Source organism: Hippichthys cyanospilos, chromosome 5, assembly GCF_059441005.1.
Source record: "Hippichthys cyanospilos isolate Australia breed blue-spotted pipefish chromosome 5, RoL_Hcya_1.0, whole genome shotgun sequence".
Taxonomy (NCBI): Eukaryota; Metazoa; Chordata; class Actinopteri; order Syngnathiformes; family Syngnathidae; genus Hippichthys; species Hippichthys cyanospilos.
Window position 1 is genome coordinate 11,124,678 of NC_142373.1, and position 18,103 is coordinate 11,142,780.

The following is an 18,103-nucleotide window of genomic DNA, read 5'->3' on the forward strand; positions in this document are numbered from 1 at the left end:
GAATGATGACGCCAAATACTGGTAATTATTTGGTTGACTTTTTTGTCGTTTTTTTTTCTTTTCTTTATTTAAATGCGACAACAAAAATGTAGATTTGTAGAAGCACTTAATTGATAGAACCAATCCGAAAATAGAACAGACGGGACAATGAGATGAGAACCAATCAGAAGCCGCTTTGAGCGTCAAACGGAAGCCAGCTGGTCACCTGCTTTAATCACACGCCGAGGAAATTAAGTGAAACAAAAGTCGATGTTGGATGTTCGAGATAATGAAGAAAAAGACAAAAAGAGACAACGTACAAGAATGTGGAATGGTCATTCGTGCAAGAAAACGACGAAGGTGAATAGACAACTAAAGGATGCCCAACCTGAGATGATCCTTAAGGTAAACTTGCTTCTGTTCGGAATGCTGTTGCATTAACTGTGGGGAACAAAATGGTAACGTAAACTGAGCAACAAACATGAATATTGAAAACGTGAACTTAACTCTTTTAAACAACAGATAAACATGACCAAATTATGTCTAAAACTGTAATTAAGCAAGATAAAACGTGATCTTTTTTTTTTCCTTAAATCAACGCTGTTGCCCAACTGTAAATTGCCTCAACTCACTTCAACATAGTGCCTTTGCACCAAAGCACTAAATGAATCTCTTTGACTCACTTCAATAAAATTCTTTGACATCAACGTGTAAAAACACACTGAAGTGAATACCTCTTGTTAAACCAAAATTCAGAAATTCCAAAGCAAAAATGTGGATGCTTTAACTGTAAATATATTTTTGTAGGATATCCTTCAAAATGTTCTCAAGGTGATACATCCAAACCTCTGTGATTCAACCCTTTTTGTGACTCGAAATTTCACCCTCCATACAGCTTTGTTTGTTTAAGCCTTTCACTACTGATGTTTTTTTTTTTTTTTTTAAAGCCTAAGACATAAGTCAATGCATAAGAAAAGCAAAACACAAAAGAAGAAGCCTGGCGGTGTATAAAGGAAGCAGGAGCGCATTTTATACTTTGCCACTACAACCACAATCTTGTCCAACGTGGAGCTATGTGATCTTGCATCAGTAGTTCAAATCTCCATTTTTTTGACACCTATGTCATTAATGGGAAAAAAAAAGGGCAGAACGCCGACATTTATTGCCCCTTTGCAAGAAACCTGCCTACGTGTAAACTAGACCTAATACTGGCTCCACCACGTCTAGAAAAGCACACACAAGCGATATACGTATCGTAAACCGATGGTAGAATGTTAATCCGGCCTGGAAACTTCACAGAAAGAAGATTGCCCCCCCCCCCCCCCCCGAAAGCTTAAGGATTGGGCCCAGTCACTGTATTTCGTGAAGCTCTATGCACAAAGAGGCTTTGTTGGAGCCTACAACAAAACCTCTGTTCATTGGTGCTCTAACGCTCACAAACGATTACATCGGCGAGAGGACCGCCAAGCTTGACCTTGCACTACCAACGTCCGGCGCTACATGGATCGACTGTTTCCGAACAATTTTCGGGACGGGCGTCGATTTCGGAACGCTCATTCATAACGCTATGCCGAGCCTAAGGGGGTCAAATTATTGAAGAGATCCAAACGGTTTTAAAAGATGGAGATGGAGGAGAGCCAAATTTCTCCAAAGCCCGACGATCCCGAAGAGGAGGTGGAGGAGGAGGTTGTTATGGCGTCGCAGGTGCTGGAGATCATTTGCGGATTTGCCCCCGAGGCGAAGCACCGCAACTCTGAGCCAGAGGACAAAGACGCGTGGTCGGTAGAGGAAGGAGACGACTCGGTGTTCTACAGTGACGAAGACCTGATCGAGGAACGCGGAGGACCCAAAAGATCTCAAGATCCAGGCAGGTGTAGATACGTGAATTGGTTTTGGATTGGAGCTATTGGTTTATTTCCCAGATGTTTACGGTAAATTCCCAGAAAAAAATTGCATTTCCAGAAAAGGTCTGGTAAATTTTCTGCAAAGTACCAGAAATGTTCCTGAAAGAACACTTTGACACCAATTTTACTTGACAGCAGAGGGCAGTAAAGCACAAAATAGCAGCGTAGAGTAACGGAACAGGTTTAATCTGCCTAATTCTTCTTCCACAAATGCAATATTAATCAGAACAATGTGATTGGACGAGTAGACGCAAATATGTTAATTGTCGCATTCCTAGAAACGGACCCTTCAGAAAGGAAAGAGGAGGCCCAAGGGATCCACGTCGAAGAGGCTTTTGAGGCAATCCAGGGTGAAGAAATTGAGCAAAACACCGAGACACATACGCATTTGACTGACTCCCCTGAACTTCTCTGCGCATTTAAAAACTCGCAAGAAAGGCCTGAGCAAAGCGAATCGTCAGAAACAGGTAATTTGAAATATATGACTTTACTGTTAAACCATACCGGACTTAATATGGATCCCTGAGGAACTCCTGCATATAGTTAGCGGAAAAACAATACTCTTCTGGTGCTCTGGTCATTCTACTATCGTTTTGCTTCCATGTAAGAGGACCACGCAGTTGAGCAGACGGAGCCACCTCATGACGGGAGCTTCTCCAAGCAGTCCTTCTCCGAGTCGGAGGAGGACCCAGACGTAAGCCGTCCTGACGTGTTTCCAGGAGAACCCGTTCCTGCCTACTCCACTCTACCTCTCCCGAAGAAGTCCTCCGACGACCCGACGCGCCAGGAATCCTTCAACCATCTAGCCACCTCCAAATACAGCTCCGTGTCCTACCGCAAGATCCGGCGAGGAAACACTCGCAAAAAAATCGAGGAGTTTGAGTACATTATGATGAATTTGTAGTGGGGATAACATGAAGGTGTGAAGCAAAAATTGAGCAATATTTCCAGCTAAATGGTCAAATCTGCTCTAACTGATGACGTGGAACCATATCTCTGTTCTGTCATCGTCAGGAATTGAAGAGTTGATTTCACCAAAAATGCAGATTTCTGACCAAAAAGTGAAGAAAATAAGTGTCAACATTCTTACAACCTCTCCTGTTATTTGATTCTTAGTAAAAAGAAGTAAAAATCACGCTGCTCGAAAACACTTAAAGGGATATTACTCATAGTTCACAATTTTCAGCTGTAAAGTTTTTTTTGTCTATTAACTTGATAAATATTTTTCATATCCTATTAATACCTTTTAAAAACACATTTGACGTGCAATCGCACATACACGGCACTCATTGTCAAAATCTGCATCTGTTTAACTTGTTAACCATATTTTTTGATTTAATCGACAATGTGATTTGGAAAAAAGAGCGCAAAGTATTATAGATTTTCCGTTAAAATATTATGAGATATGGGTGCTCCTGTGTTAATGTACCAGATAAATTTACATGTATTATTCATTGATTTAATATTTTTGACAGGATCAAATGGTTCAATTGGTCAAACATATTTTACATTTTCTTCGGGCAATTTGATGGTCTTGAAGTTTTTTTTTTTTCGACTAACCTGTACAAACCCAGCAAAAAAAACAAAAGTTGACTTTTGTTGAAAGTTGATTTCTAGTTTTTTTTCTTTTGTTATTGTTAAATAAACCATTTTAGGTAACCTATACAGTATTTAAAGGGATCCTGTTTTAAGATTTAGACTGGTGCTGCATTTACCATTGTCCGGGGCTGTAACAAACATGGCCGCCTCCGGAGAAGTGCCACCCCCCCATGCGATATCATTTAATAACTAGACCTATGATAATATTTAAAACATACAGTTGGTCATTAAGAACACAATCATTTGCAAGTTTTTGAAACTTACAATCATTTGTTTTGAATGAAAAACTGTCTAAATCTTACACACTGTCCCTTTAAAGAGATGTTTTCACTCCTAGGAGGGCTTTCCAAAATATAATTGAGAAGCATTGTTTTTAGGGTATGAATTAAACATGAAAAATTCCCAAATTAATTATAGACAAAATAGTAACTACCGTATTTACTGCTGAAAATGTCTATGAGTTTAGGATCCCTTCAGTATTAAGCGTTTTCAACATTTTTGTTAAAAAAGTAGCATAAAACCATGTTTTCTAAACATTTGTACAATGTCATCTGCACTGATTTCATTATAAATAATGTGACAACGTGAAATAAACACATAACTGATGCGCAATTTGGATCTCTGGTCATTTTATTTGAACTTTTTTCCAAAACAAACAAACAAACACCCTTTTTTTTGGCCTGTACAAAACGAGTCCTTGCGAGAGGCCAACACCGCCCTCTAGCGACAAAAGCGCAACTGTACAAATAGAGAACGCCCACCCTCCCCCCTCACCCGAATGATGCAGCATTCAAAACCACAGAAGACCTCAAGTAAACATTTTTAAAAATGACAGCGTCTTACCCGTTTGACACGTTTTCGAAAAATTATACTCAGCCACCAAAATGTAGTCCAAAACATTCACAGGATACAAACCAGGCACAGAGTTGCTCTCGCTTTGCAGTCTTCTACATACTGAGTGGAGCGTTTGTTTAAAAAAAAAAAAAAAAAAACTGAGCCTCTTGGGTTGACATTTAAAATCCCATCAAGGCAATGGAGTCATAAGGAAAAGATAGAGGTTTGTAAAAAAAAAAAAAAAAAAAAAAAAATCATTGCACATTCCCACTGTCCCTGCTTTCAATTATTACTCCCTCTTTTACTCCCTTTTTTTTTTTTTAAATTACTGGACTCTTAAATCCTCGAAATCCATCTTAATTCGAATATTGCTAATCATGCACTGGCTCTTCACTCAGCATAGTAATTTGTGAACTGCCATTTCTGTAAGAGGTTGTCGGCGTTGCAGGGGGCGAGGCGCAGGACGTTGCCTTTCGGGGCCGCTTCCAGACACTCTTGATCGGAGCCCTTCTCAGCTTTCAAGTGCTCGGGCTGGACAAAGAAAACGACGCCATTCGACATTGTTGATAACTGCTAACGTTTGACCGTCGTTAATTCGGGCTACAGCGTATCCCGCGAATGAACAGCGCGAGCGACACCTTGAGTGTAACCTACCAGTTTGGATTTGGATGATTTATGCAGCCAGCGGAGTGCTTTGGAGCTAGAAGTACACGGCTCTAATCTCAAAGTGCGTTGTTTGACATTTTCTTCCAAGCAGCGATCCTGCTGGCGGAGCTGCTTCAGCCAGGTGTAGTTAAAGTGTTGATTCTGGAAAGTGACAGCTCGTTTTTGAACGGGGTTACAAAAGTCCAGCCTTTTTTCTCAATAAGAAACTTTCCCCGGCAAAAATGAAGGTGACTCAATTTCTGCCATTGACAACTAAAAGTCCATTGATTTGAACTGGGGAGGAATTGAATAATAGGGAAACCTTCATTAAGCGATTCTGAAAAGTTCGCGAAAGTTTCAAATTTGAAGCATACCGTCCGAAATTCACTCCAAAATGTCCCCCAGTTTGCACCTTTTGTTTGAGTCACGTCCGTATTTCAAATCCACATTTTGCTTACGCTCAAGTTACCTGATTGTTGAGATGACACTTTTCAAAGAGGAGACTGCCATTCTGTGCAGAAAGACAACTTCTTAAACCTCGATTGAAGACCTGCGTGAAACGGGAGAAAACTTTCAATTCGTTGCAGTTTTGTACAGTATTGGATGTTTTTAGGCTACGAAAAAAAACGACATCGATATCACGAACAAACCCTAATGAATCTGTTTCATTGAGACGGGCCTGAACAAATCCATTAGATGGGCCCTAATAGGTATGTTTAATTGCAAGGGGTTTTAATAAATACGTCAAATTGAGGCGGGCCCTAATCAATACATTAAATTGAGACGGGCCCTAAAAAAAAATAAAAAATCGTTAAATCGAGACAGGCCCTAATAAGAATGTTAAACGTAGGCGGGCCCTGATCAATTATTAAATTGACACAAGCCCTATAAAATCTGTTGAGATGAACCCTAAAAGGTAAAATTGTTAAATTGAGACGGGCCCTAATTAAAACGTCAAATTGAGGCGGGCTCTAATCAATACACTAAACTGAGACGAACCCTAATAAATACTTCAAATTGAGACGGACCCTTATAAATACATCAAATTGAGACGGACCCTAATAAATACATCAAATTGAGACGGGCCCTAATAAATTCATCAAACCGAGGTTCCACTGTACAGCAAAATGACAAGCGGATCAACTTACCAGACCCTCAGCTTTGACCAACGGAGCCTCCAACTCGGGATACACGTTCTCCAGGTACCACTTGAAGCTCTTGCAGTTGAGCTTTTTCCTCAGCTGGATCTGCTCAGTGAGATCGCCGATGTCCACGAGTTTATGTTCCAGCAGATGCTGGTAGCCGTGGCCGTAGAAAATCTCCTTGTACTCGTCCAGCCAAACTTCGGCCACCCTGGCTAAGTTGCGCTCCACCGTCTTGCGCCGATCCATGGGGAAGTGGTACGGGTTCTGCCCTCGGAAAATGTGGCCCACTCTGGAGCAGGGGATGATCTCAATTTCGCCCCCGCACATCCACACCTGTTCAAATAATCGATGCGGAGGATTTGCTATTCCGCAACAAACTCATTCAACTTGGCGTTTACTGCGAACATTCTTTACGGGTAATTACAACCGCGTTTTTTTGTTGACGTGAACAAAGCGGCCAGCGATTAATTGAGGCTTTCTCTTAGCGTGGAGGCAGTCATCGGAAATGACAGTCATTAGAATTAGGCAAGCGGGTTTGCCACGTTACTTTTGAGCGCTACCTTAAAAGAAATCTCCATGTTCTCACCGCCCCAAACGTTCAGGCCCGGGTCGTAAGCGCCAAGTTCATAGAAGTATTTTTTGTCGATGGAGAAAAGCCCTCCTGCCATTACGGGGCATCTGTGAGGGCAATATAAAAAAAAAAAGGGTGAGCAACAGCCATGTAAAAAAAAAAAAAAAAAAATGTGTTGAGGATACCTGATTGGATCTGCCGCCGTCATATTGTTCTTCCTAACGTACTCGTCCGATAAGGCGTTCCAACCGAACACGAGAGGCCAAGTGAAAATGCCTCTCTGGAAGTTGTCAACCTGCTTGTAACTGAAGGGGAGCAGAGAAGCGGAGGATTGTGTCAGTTTTGTCTCAGCAAGTCCCAAAAAGTAACCGATCCCAACAACGTATTTTGTTTTCATTCAAGACATTTAATCCCAGGTCCTAAAAAAAAAAAAAAATCATGTATAGGGTCTAAAATGGCTTGTATTAAAGGAATCAAGTACTAAAGTAATGGATTACCACAATCAATGGGTTAATCCATGAATTTAGTAACTACTTCAGTACCTAACAATTATTTTAGTCCTTAATAATTACACAAAATGATCAATAATGATGAGGAAATGTGTTTAAAAATAGCGTAATTTTTTTTAATAATACACACCATGTCTTTTAATTGGACAGCCATGATATGTGTAATCACTAAAGTCGGGTGGATTTATATACGCGTTTTTGTAAAATTCATCCGAATTGAAGTAAAAAAACGAGTCGATTTATGCACGAGGTCGACTTGTACACTGAGAAATAAGGTAAAAAATGACTATAAAGTGTCCTATTTTGGGATTATAGGAGAGATCTTTTCACAAAAATAAATCATTTTATTAATGAATATCCCCCCCCCAAAAAAATAATCAACAAAATGTCTGACCTGTTCTTAAAAACAAGTAATTCTAAATAAATGTGTCCGCAGAAAATATTCAACTTAAACGTGTCCTCTTATGGGATCATATTAGTACCTAGAATCAAATATATCATTTGTTTTGGGATTGTATTGAGTTAATTTGATCTCACTCAAGCACATGATCCATCATTGAAAAGGTCAGGATGTCCCCGACTGAGCACACCGGGACTTAGTTGGTTCATTCCAATGACTCAAAAGTGATAGACCAAAAATAAACGTTCACTCCAGCAGACACAAATGAATATAATCTGGCTTTCAATGTGTGTAACGTGCTTTGATAAAAGCGCTGTATCGATTCGACGATATATAACCAAAATTGACATTTAAAAAGAAAATAACGTGTCACCTCAGGTCGTTGTCGCTGATGACGTCGATGACCGGACAGGGCACCTTGGTACGATCCATGTGAATGCGCTCCAGCAGAGGTTCCAGCCAACCAACGTTGCATTCCACGTGCGAGTCCAGGAAGGTGAGCACCTCACCTGACAGATGAGCAAACATCCTGTTACACTAAAACAACTTTATTACACACTGCTATTTTCACATTCAGCCCACTGTTCATTTAGTGTGTACCAAGATAAAAATAAATATAATTTCACATATTTTATGTGTATCTGGTGCTGACAAGAAAAGAAAAAAAAGGTTTATCAAGAAAAGATGTTTTTGGTTTATATTAGCTTGGGGAACCTATTTGTTGAGACAACATGTGTGCAGCCATACTAGGCTTTTTGTTTTGGTTGGATTCTAAGTCAGGAAATTGTGAAATTGACTTAGACGATTCGGAATCTGAGAAAGAAAATGCTGTGAATTGAATGGGAGACAATGAAAGGAAAGGTGGGCGTGCACACGTTGTCTCGACAAATAGGATCCAGAGCGATTATAAGCTCGCCTTAATGCAACCGCTGAAACTAAAAACGGGTTGGATGAAGTTTTTTTGATTAAATCATGTACATTTTTCCTTCTCAGCACCACAGGTACACCTTAATCTATAGTATTAAAGAATTTGTTAATTTCATACATTTTAAACAAAACTATTAAAAAAAAAAACTAAAACGTAACAATTTTTGTTTATTGTCCAAAATAACCGGTTTATTATGTATAATTCAAATAATAATCGGATCTGGATTATAAATAACTCAAGATTTTTTTTTAATGTTTCACAATATCAATCAAAAAATATCAGTTTGTTACGTTCTAAAAATGTGTAGAGTCTCAGTCAACCCTCAGATTCACTTTCAATTGATCAAAAATGCACCGCAAGCGTTTGTCGATCCCTCGTCTACAGCATATTGATTAAACACGCTAGAAACAAGAAGACATAAAATAGACGACAGATATCAAGTTATTAAAAAAGTGAAATCGTTTGTAATGCCCGCTGACAAATATTAAGCTCACCAAACTGCAAAACCAGAACACACCTTTGGCAACCGCCGCTCCAGCCATCCGGGCCCTGATCAGGCCATGACGCTCCTCCAGATGAATAATTCGGACCTTGGGGAAATTAGCCATGTACCTGTCAAGATTATCCTTTAGGTATGCTGAAAAGGAGTAAGAATATCACCATCAAATGATAAGTATTCTTCAAGTATTCATAACAGCAGTTCTTACGACAGACGTTTTATTTATTTCGAGATTCGTTCATGAAGGGAAACGACACTTTGGTGGTGTTTCGGATAAAAACGCGGTTAAAATTTGCGGGAAGTCGCACTTGCTTTCAAACGCGTTCACCTTTTTTGCTGAAGTCATCCACAAGGATGATCTCCTGGAGCAGGTGAGGCGGCGAGCGATTGAGGACGCTGTGCACGGAGCGCAGCAGGGTGGACCACACTTCGTCCACGAAGCAGAAGATCACGCTGGTGGACGGCAGGGCGTCGTGGACCTTGTTGGTGGCGCAGCTGTCGGAACGGTTGCAGTGAGAGGAGTCGGGTTTGTGAATAGAGCAAAGATGGGACTCACATTTCGGGCCTGGTGTCTGGAATGGCGCGGTCCAATGGGATCTGCTCACTCAGGTAGACGTTGAAATAGCCTTCGTGCCACCTCAGCTTCACAAACTTCTCCTTATCACCCGCCACTGCTCCCGGCTGGCCGAACTGGCCGACGGCATTGGAATTCCTGGGGGCGGCGGTCATGTCGAGGGACAGCACCTGGTGGAAACCCTCCTTAATGTCGCGGATGTCACGGACCGAGTTATTTTTTAACATCTTCTCAATTTGGTCGCCTTTCGCTGGGGATGTGTTGAGCGGTCCTTGATCAGGAAGATCTTTAATTAGGTTCTCCTCCTTTTGGGGAACTTCTTGAAGTTCTTCCTTCTCGGCCGGGTGCTGATTGACCATTTCGGGAACTTCTTGAACTGGAAGTGCTTCCTTCTTAACTGGGTGCCGTTTGGTCATTTCAGGAACTTCTTGGACCGGAAGTGCTTCCTTCTGAGGCGGGTGTTGATTGACCATTTCGGGAATTTCTTGAACTGGAAGTTCTTCCTTCTTAACTGGGTGCCGTTTGGTCATTTCAGGAACTTCTTGGACCGGAAGTGCTTCCTTCTCAGCTGGGTGTTGATTGACCATTTTGGGAACTTCTTGAACTGGAAGTGCTTCCTTCTTAACTGGATGCTGTTTGGTCATTTCAAGAACTTGAAGTGCTTCCTTCTCAGCCGGATGCTGATTGACCATTTGACCGATTTTATTTGGAGCGGTCTTCACGGGTTTGATGATCTCGGCATCATCGATCTGACGCTTTAGTGCAATGGAGTCATTCTCGACTATATTATTTTCGAATCGTGGAGGTTCATTCAAATCCAAATCCACAGGCGTTTTATCAACTTGAACTTTACTCGGATGGCCAAGGAGATTCTGCTTGTCCCTAAAATCATTTCGATCCTCACTGCTACGTCTGTAAAATTTGTTTCGTGGAGGGTACGTTGCGTCCTGCGCTTCTTCGTCCTCCTGGTTCTTAGCCACGGGCCGTCCCAAACCGTTCTCCACGGGCTGCTGCCCGGCCAGCTCAAGCTGCCGGACTAGTTTGTCCTTCAGAAGTTTACTGTTGGCGTCACCGACGGACAGGCGCAGGGCAGCCATGTCCAGCAGCAGCCAAACGACAGAAGCCACGAACACGAACCCCAGGACCCTCTTGCTGCCCCGCATGTACCTCCAAAGTGGAATCATCCTTTAAAAAAAAATGCAAGACGTCAACGTGTCGCATTGAGTGGGCGGCAAAGGAGATTGAAGTTCGATTTTCTTTCCAGAGGAACTTCTCGTTGCCTGCGTGGCGAGTCACAAATCTCACGCGGGACGTCGTGAAAGCGTGGCTATGAAAATCACATAACGTAAATAACTTCCTACGCTACAACGTGTACCGTGCGTTGCGACTCCAAAAAGTTTCACCCCAAACTTCATTGCCCCCACTCAAAGTTCTTCCAAGTAGTCATGCATGCAAGCGGTTCCTGCTGTTCGGTCCAGACGCAGCGTTAACTCCGATTGGACAAAAAAACGACCCGAGGTAACATCAAGGTAGAGTAGGAGCACAACAGGAAACATGGGCGTCAAATTTCATAATAAAACCTATTTGTCTTCCGCTGGCGGTGACGGCTTTCAAAGTAAAACTCGTTATTTATACTTCGGTTCAGCGGCAGTCACTCAACTTTCAACTTTCAAATTGGTCGCAAGCCGACAAGCTACCAAGATTTATGTTTAAGGCGCTCAAAAATAAACATGCAAGCACGCTGCACGCCGTTCAAGGTTTCTGGTAAGACCTGTTGCAAATTCCTTACACCGCCATTGCTTGAAAATGCAGTTGAACTTGTTAAGCGACGTTCTGGTTATACAAAAAAATGGAAACGCTTAAAAAAGAAGTCAAACATAATCAGTGGAAGACCATATGTGAAACATTATGCAATATTCTTAAAAAAATCAACCCCTTTATTTATAAACAAGACAAACTCAAATTAATACGTTTTTTTTTTTTTTTTAAAGTTACACAATCATTCTGCTCTTATCTTAAATTCCAGGTGTTTGTAAAATTTAAAGTAAAACAAGGTCTGGAAATAATTAGTTCTCCAAGTATTTGTTGATGATTTTGATGATCGATTTATTAGTCCTGCTGATTCGCTACGGTATTCATAATATATAGCCGGTTAAAAAGCGAAGCGTGAAGAGCCTCCGTATCGAACGGCACCAGTGCGGAGCCAACATCCTCTCAGAATTTTACTTTCCCGCCATCGCGACGTAAATGTGACAACTCTGGACAAACCGTTTTTGTAAATAATAATAATAATAAAGGTACAGTTAGCAAATAATCATTACGTTCCAATTCAGCGCAACCATATTTAGATGCTAACAGTCCTCAGTTGAATATAGCAATAGTTCACCCATTGTAACATACACAATTACACACAAGGCATGTATCACATATATGCAGGCACGTGTACAATCCCATTTGTAAAAGGCATGTTAGCGCAGCCATTAGGCGGTGATTAGCGCAGACGGCCACAGGTTTTTCTCTTCATCAGCCGGCCTCTCCAGGGAGTCCCGTTGGCTCCGTGCAGACTATTAAGGAGGCGGGGAGTGCAGCAGCGGCTCCCGCGGTGGCTGCCCTTAGCAGCACTACACACGCTTTCATTAGTCCGTGTGAGCTCCGCGATTTGCCTCGGGATAACCCCCGGGCAAAGTCTTGGCCGCTTTCATGGGCTGCGCAATGTATTCATGTATTCACACAGTTAAACACACATGCGCACTTGCGATGGCATCATTAGCCGAAATGGTATTTGGCGTTAAATTCGGCGGGGTTAAAAAGGGCGGGGGGGAAAACTTGCACGGATCAACAACGTGTGGATTAGGATTACGCTGGTTGCATGCAGAGATGATCGATACACCTGTTTTTGGAGTGTGGGGGGGAAGCCAGAGTGCCTAGACTCAGTCTAGGTGTCGAACTCCAGTCCTCGAGGGCCGGCATCCTGCATGTTTTCCGGTTTTCTTTCCCCAACACACCTGATTCAAATAATTAGCTCATTAGCAAGCTCCGCAGGTGCTTCAAAATGATCCCAATCATTTGAATCAGGTGTTTTTGAGGGAAAAGGTTTGAAAACATGTAGGATACCGGCCCTCGAGGACTGGAGTTCGACACCTCTGGCCTAGACTAGAGAGAACCCACGCAGGCTCGGGGAAAACATGCAAACCCCATACAGGAGCAAGGTGGATTTGAACTCTGGTGGCTTGGACTGTGACATTCACTGCGCCGCCAAACCGCGTCTAATTGTAATATTAAACAATATTAAAACAGATTTAGCTATGACATCATCTGTTTTGTTTGTACATACTCCGGTTTATTTCACAGATGAACCGATGATGTTACGCGATCTATCTTCTAGAGTTGATGGATAAAGATAGCATAGCCCAGATTTTTGTCCCTAAATGCTTAGCGCTGGTTATGGGGCGATAAAAATATACCACAAGAGGGTACGTTATTCAAACGAGGTTCAGAACCACTGATATGGATCAAACTATTCACTCAAAATCAATTTGATATTTCAAAAAAAAACATCCGATTGTTTTTTATATTATAAATTCCATTTGCATAGGTCCGCCCAGTAATCAAATTTTCTCAGCCGTCAAATCAAACCTGGATGAGCTGAGTCATCCTAAATCGCATCATTCCTAGGCAGTCAAAAACCAAACGACATTTGACACAAGGAGGATTAGACTAAAACAGACAGCGGCCTGTGTAAAATGAGCCAAATGTTTGCTTGCGATACCTTTTCCAACATGTTAATTAGAGCCCGCGCTTCCATGTACAACACGCGTCATTTACATAAGGGTCATGTTTTGCTAACACAACACGCTTAAGTCTGACCCACTGACATTTTCTTCTCCAAATTATGCACATTGTGCCAATTAAATTCATTAGAGTCATTAAGAAATATGGCTCGGGGAGGTGGGGATAATATTTAGTTATGTGATGTAATTTCCCTTCATTGTAAAAAGCCAATTTGTTTCATAACACTTTCCGGCCTAACTGTGATGTATGCAATTTGTTTGCGCTCCTAATGAAATATGATTAGAATTAGTGGATGTACAGCTTGACAGATGGTCCCCAATCAGGAAGACCTTTGCACAATTAACTTTTAATCAATTACATGCCCGCTTGTGCTCAAAGTGGAGAAATATCCCTCGCCGTGCGCGCGGAAAGAATTGCCGAATTATCTGCAATTTGGGCCAACAACAAAAACGACTTTGAGACGTTCAATTCCGATACCCGCAATTCCAACTTTAAATTGTCCTCTAATGTGCTCTAATGTTCTGTAAATGCCATAAATCGTTTACAGCATTGACTACGCAGCGGTGACACGTTGAATGTAATCGCCACTCCCCCAATTTATTGCTTCTCATACTAATATTTGATCAGTTTCAACTTGAAATAGTTTTACAGCCCCATTATTTCCATACTGCTAACTGGAGGGCACGCAAACTGAATTGTGCTCTCACGGAATTGTGCTCCCATCTTGTCCACAAGATGGCGCTTTAGATCTGTTCTTGTTTTCAACACCCTGCAGTCTGGACTCGAATGGTGACATAAAGGAAGCACTTTTTTTCGTGGTAAAACTCGCTAAAACTGAGACTATAAAAGACAAATCCATACAAATCTTATTACTTTTTTTCAATTAAATATTCTCTCAAAATATTAAATAAAAAGTAAAAATGACTGATTTAATCTCAATACTTTTTTTCAGTTAAGTGTTCTCTCAAATGATTAAATAAATGAAGTTTGAATACAAAAAAGGTAATAATAAATATGAAATAGTGCTGCCTGACACTTATTTGGTTTTTAGCTAATTAATCATGGAATTTTCTATAATCAAATGTAGATAATCACATTTTTCAGCAACTATTTGCAAATGAGTTTGTAACAGATATTTATCGAGGTAAAATCTTGGAATTAATGTAAACCCATCAAACAAAATGATTTGACTATTGTAATGACTTTCTTTGAGCTTTTAACATGATTTTTTTCCCTCTGTGTGAAATAAAACACATCAGGCATTTTTCATAGTCACCTCAGAGAACTTGTAACTTCAGTTTCTCAGGACATCACCGTGGAGCATTTTTGAGAATCGATTGTTGTTGATTATTTCATCAATTAATTTCATGGAATAATCAGATGCAATTAAATTAAATTTATTACCTTTTTCCCCACATTTTTAAAATGAACTAGTGGCTCGGTGAACGCTTTCGAAAGCGAAAGCTGATGTCATGTCAAATCTCTTATTTTGATTAAAAACATTCTTAAGCCCAACGAAGTCTTAACCTTGCGTTTGTCCCCTGGTGGTAGGATAACTGAAAGTGCTCAATTTGACATGTGCAGTTCCAGCTTTTAAATTATTATAATCGTGGCAGCCAATATCGATGAAAATTCGATTAATTGCGCAGCCCTAAATTGGGGCCTATCTTCCAACTGAGGCACAGCCACCCGATTGTAAAACCCTGAAAATCTACTTACTGTCAACTTTAAACTGCATCGTTGATTAATCAGACCTTATGATGTCGCGTCGGTTTATCTAATAAGGCCGGTCACTTTGCATAAACAAAGTAACTTAAAGAAAGAAACATGCTTTATGACTCTTTACAATGCTTTGATGTAAAGTAAAAGTTTAGACTTCATCGTAGCTTTGAAGGTCCCTCAGGATTTCAATTCTCCAGTTAGAGTTTGAGCTGATGCGTCTGGAAGCCCTCTGCATAAAATGGCTCTTGAGTCCTAAAAAGTAAATGTCGATTAGGTTTTTTTTCCTGTGAAAGCTCGTAAATTAAAGCCAGTTGTCTGCAATTCAATGGCATTCTGTTTTGTATTGCATATGGGTACATCTGTCCTTCTAAGAGGGACATGTTTTCCAGACTAAGCAAAATAAGAGCCTAGTTTAAGACATCCACAGCCTTTTGTGGCTTTCCTTTCAGGTGACATGAAGGTGATTCTCGTTTGGCTCACGTCGGACATGACTTAATGTCCGACATAAAAAATAACTACATAATTTGTCTCCATCCAGAAGGCTGACTTGGCATGGGCAGCAGCAGGCCTAAATGTCACCCTATAATGAGTTCTGGCCAAAGGTACACAGTTAGGACAGTGCCCGCTGGCACCCGGGATGCCCACCGGCTAACGTTTTAGCCCGCAGCCATTTGGACAAGCCCGTTCTTTGCTTTGCGGATGCTGCTTGACACGATTTGCATCCAAACGCAACAAAAAAGTTTTGTCGGAAACTTGTTCCGTTCGCGGCGGAAGACGGCACACCGGAGAGCGTTGGGTTTTATTTCAGTGGAATAAAGCAAAACGTATGGCGGTGAAACGTGAAATCATGTATGTAAGGTGCCATAAAAATGAGTGTGAAGGAATGACGTTGAAGTGAAGATCCAGCTACATGCCGAGTTCGCTAAACATAATTTTGTTCATTAGCTAAACTGTTATTAGGAAAGCTTTGTCTAGCCGTAAAACTGCCGTAAAACCTTTGTCACTTGTTCCCTTAAGAATTGGTGTCGTTAACGATTACAGGTAACAAAATGGATGAAAATTCCGAAGAGAAAATCCAAATTTGGGAAGGCTCATACAGTACTGTGAAAAGGCTTGAGGCCAAATTGTTAACTCCAGTGGTGCTAGTGAGACGGTGAAACTAATCAATTATTGCGAAAACTTTCACTTTCCGTTTCCCAGAATCAGGCTGATAATAGTTTTGGATTGTTCATGCTAATTAGCTCGTATTTTGAGATGTTTCATTGCTGTATTTTTAAGATTGATTTACCTGACTTGGTCAACTTTCCCCCCTGAGCTCCAGTGCTTATTTTTGGTCAAAATAAACAAGACAACCATAATAATATTGTTCGATCAAAAAAGGCGGAATACGGTGACACGATCATATTGGCGAATCATCATTTTCTGACAAATAGGACCGTATTTTATAAATGACTTCAAAATTTCAACTGGATTCGTATAAAGTTGCAGCTCAGCAAACAATTTTGCACCCTTCTTGAGAGGTTTTTGCAAAGTTTCGCGGAACGCGACACGGTCGTTTTTCTTATCGTCATTTCAAAAAGCAGAACCCCAAATCCTGTATTGGATGTCCACGTCCAAGTTGCGCAAGGAGCCCCAAGTGTGATTAGAAAGGACGGGCGCCATCATAAAGGATGTAAAGGAACCGGACTCCCTTTGTTTGACTGCTCCGAGACAAATTGGCAACACGCTGGCTTTATTATCTTAGAAGGCACAGGAGATGAGGCAACATTGTACTGGAATGAACGTCCCATTTCCTGCCGAACGGAATCAATTTCAGGCCTTTATGCGACTTTGCATCTGTCTTTTGTCTTGTTGCCCAATCTTTGCCGTGTTGCTCTCATTCATCTGTTTTGCCCTTTCCTTGATCTGATAGCATTAAACATATAATTAAGTCATAAAGGATGGCGACTGATGAGTGGAGCAGATGGTAATTGCGTCTTACATTTGAATGAAATGATATGCATTGCTACAATTTACAGCCTTCGCCTCATATTTTATTCAGCAACCTTTTATCTCTTTTCCTGCCGAATTATTCCGCAATAAATTTAGACATCTTATCAATAGGCGGAGTGATAGTGGCGGGAACGTAGGAAGGAATGAGGCCGCGCTGCTTTTTGCACTGTTTAAAATAATTTTCCATAATAAAGGAGCTATCAGAGCCGCTCTATCGCCGGAGCGCGGCCGCCGTTCCTATTTCCAGCCAGGTCCTGTTTGTGGAAAGAAATGCCAAAAGGACACCAGGAGACGTGATCAGATTACGTCCTGGTTAAACTTCACGGCTCGCTGCAACTTTTGTAAACTTGGTAATGTTGATATTGAGGGGCACGGGGGAGTGTGTTCTCTATGTTGCGCCGCCATACGTTTCAAAGTTTTACGCTAGACAAGTTCATTTGTTTCGATAAGTCATTTCAAAAAGCGATGTCATTTCTCCAAAGAGTAAGATTTTTTGTGTGAAAATTAGATGTGGAGAAACTAAAATATTTTACAGAAGTATATGGACGGGATGTGTCAGCTCTACTTCTGGAAAAAAAAAGGACATAGTATAAGAGGTGCAACAACTAATTGATTACCAACTAATCGACAATTTACAGGTATATATATATATATATATATATATATATATATATATATATATATATATATATATATATATATATATACATATTGGGAATCTTCCATTTATTTAGTCCTGTTTAAAAGAACAGGTCATCATATTGAATCAAAATAATACATTTGCAAACATTTGATTTGACTATGGAAAAGAATTATTGACATTTTTTTGACTATGGAAAAGAATTATTGACATTTTTTTGACTATGGAAAAGAATTATTGACATTATTGACATTCATCTATCTATCTATCTATCTATCTATCTATCTATCTATCTATCTATCTATCTATCTATCTATCTATCTATCTATCTATCTATCTATCTATCTATCCATCCATCCATCCATCCATC

General features: G+C 40.7%; 3 protein-coding genes across 6 annotated transcripts in view; 2 read left to right on the forward strand and 1 right to left on the reverse strand.

Moving 5' to 3' along the window:
• The first annotated feature begins 214 nt into the window (after positions 1-214).
• ermn (ermin) lies at positions 215-4,094 on the forward strand. The gene is made up of 4 exons (XM_088414768.1): positions 215-384; positions 1,600-1,846; positions 2,162-2,350; positions 2,492-4,094. Exons 1-4 carry the CDS (start codon positions 250-252, stop codon positions 2,785-2,787), a joined length of 867 nt encoding a protein of 288 aa, XP_088270894.1. The 5' UTR covers positions 215-249; the 3' UTR covers positions 2,788-4,094.
• On the reverse strand, positions 4,095-15,161 carry galnt5 (polypeptide N-acetylgalactosaminyltransferase 5). 2 transcript variants are annotated; one of them, XM_088414763.1, is made up of 11 exons: positions 15,099-15,161; positions 9,570-10,772; positions 9,342-9,508; positions 9,032-9,151; positions 7,960-8,095; positions 6,863-6,982; positions 6,667-6,784; positions 6,110-6,439; positions 5,431-5,511; positions 4,971-5,123; positions 4,095-4,847 (listed from the first exon to the last, which is right to left on the reverse strand). In XM_088414763.1, the coding sequence occupies exons 2-11, from the start codon at positions 10,769-10,771 to the stop codon at positions 4,707-4,709; spliced, it is 2,568 nt and encodes an 855-aa protein (XP_088270889.1). In that variant the 5' UTR covers position 10,772; positions 15,099-15,161; the 3' UTR covers positions 4,095-4,706. The 2 variants fall into 2 exon arrangements, with proteins under 2 accessions (XP_088270889.1, XP_088270888.1); XM_088414762.1 differs by lacking the exon at positions 15,099-15,161 and having other exon boundaries at positions 9,570-11,312.
• nr4a2a (nuclear receptor subfamily 4, group A, member 2a) overlaps positions 11,232-18,103 on the forward strand; it is a 98,376-nt gene continuing 91,504 nt past the window's right edge. For 2 of the 3 annotated variants that reach the window (XM_088414767.1, XM_088414765.1), the window contains exon 1: positions 17,028-17,067. The gene's annotated coding sequence lies outside the window, so the exon portion shown is untranslated. Of the gene's footprint in view, positions 11,352-17,027; positions 17,068-18,103 lie in introns of those variants that run through there. The other variant, XM_088414766.1, reaches the window with a different exon arrangement.

Excerpts from the sequence above, each read along its gene's own strand:
- ermn (XM_088414768.1), top strand. The coding sequence starts at position 250 with ATGTTGGATGTTCGAGATAATGAAGAAAAAGACAAAAAGAGACAACGT. Across the intron at positions 385-1,599 it reads AACCTGAGATGATCCTTAAG|ATGGAGATGGAGGAGAGCCA; the intron begins GTAAACTTGCTT and ends CGGTTTTAAAAG. Across the intron at positions 2,351-2,491 it reads AAGCGAATCGTCAGAAACAG|AGGACCACGCAGTTGAGCAG; the intron begins GTAATTTGAAAT and ends CTTCCATGTAAG.
- galnt5 (XM_088414763.1), bottom strand. The coding sequence starts at position 10,771 with ATGATTCCACTTTGGAGGTACATGCGGGGCAGCAAGAGGGTCCTGGGG. Across the intron at positions 9,509-9,569 it reads CCAGACACCAGGCCCGAAAT|CTGCGCCACCAACAAGGTCC; the intron begins GTGAGTCCCATC and ends CCGTTCCGACAG. Across the intron at positions 5,124-5,430 it reads AGTGTCATCTCAACAATCAG|AATCAACACTTTAACTACAC; the intron begins GTAACTTGAGCG and ends GTCACTTTCCAG.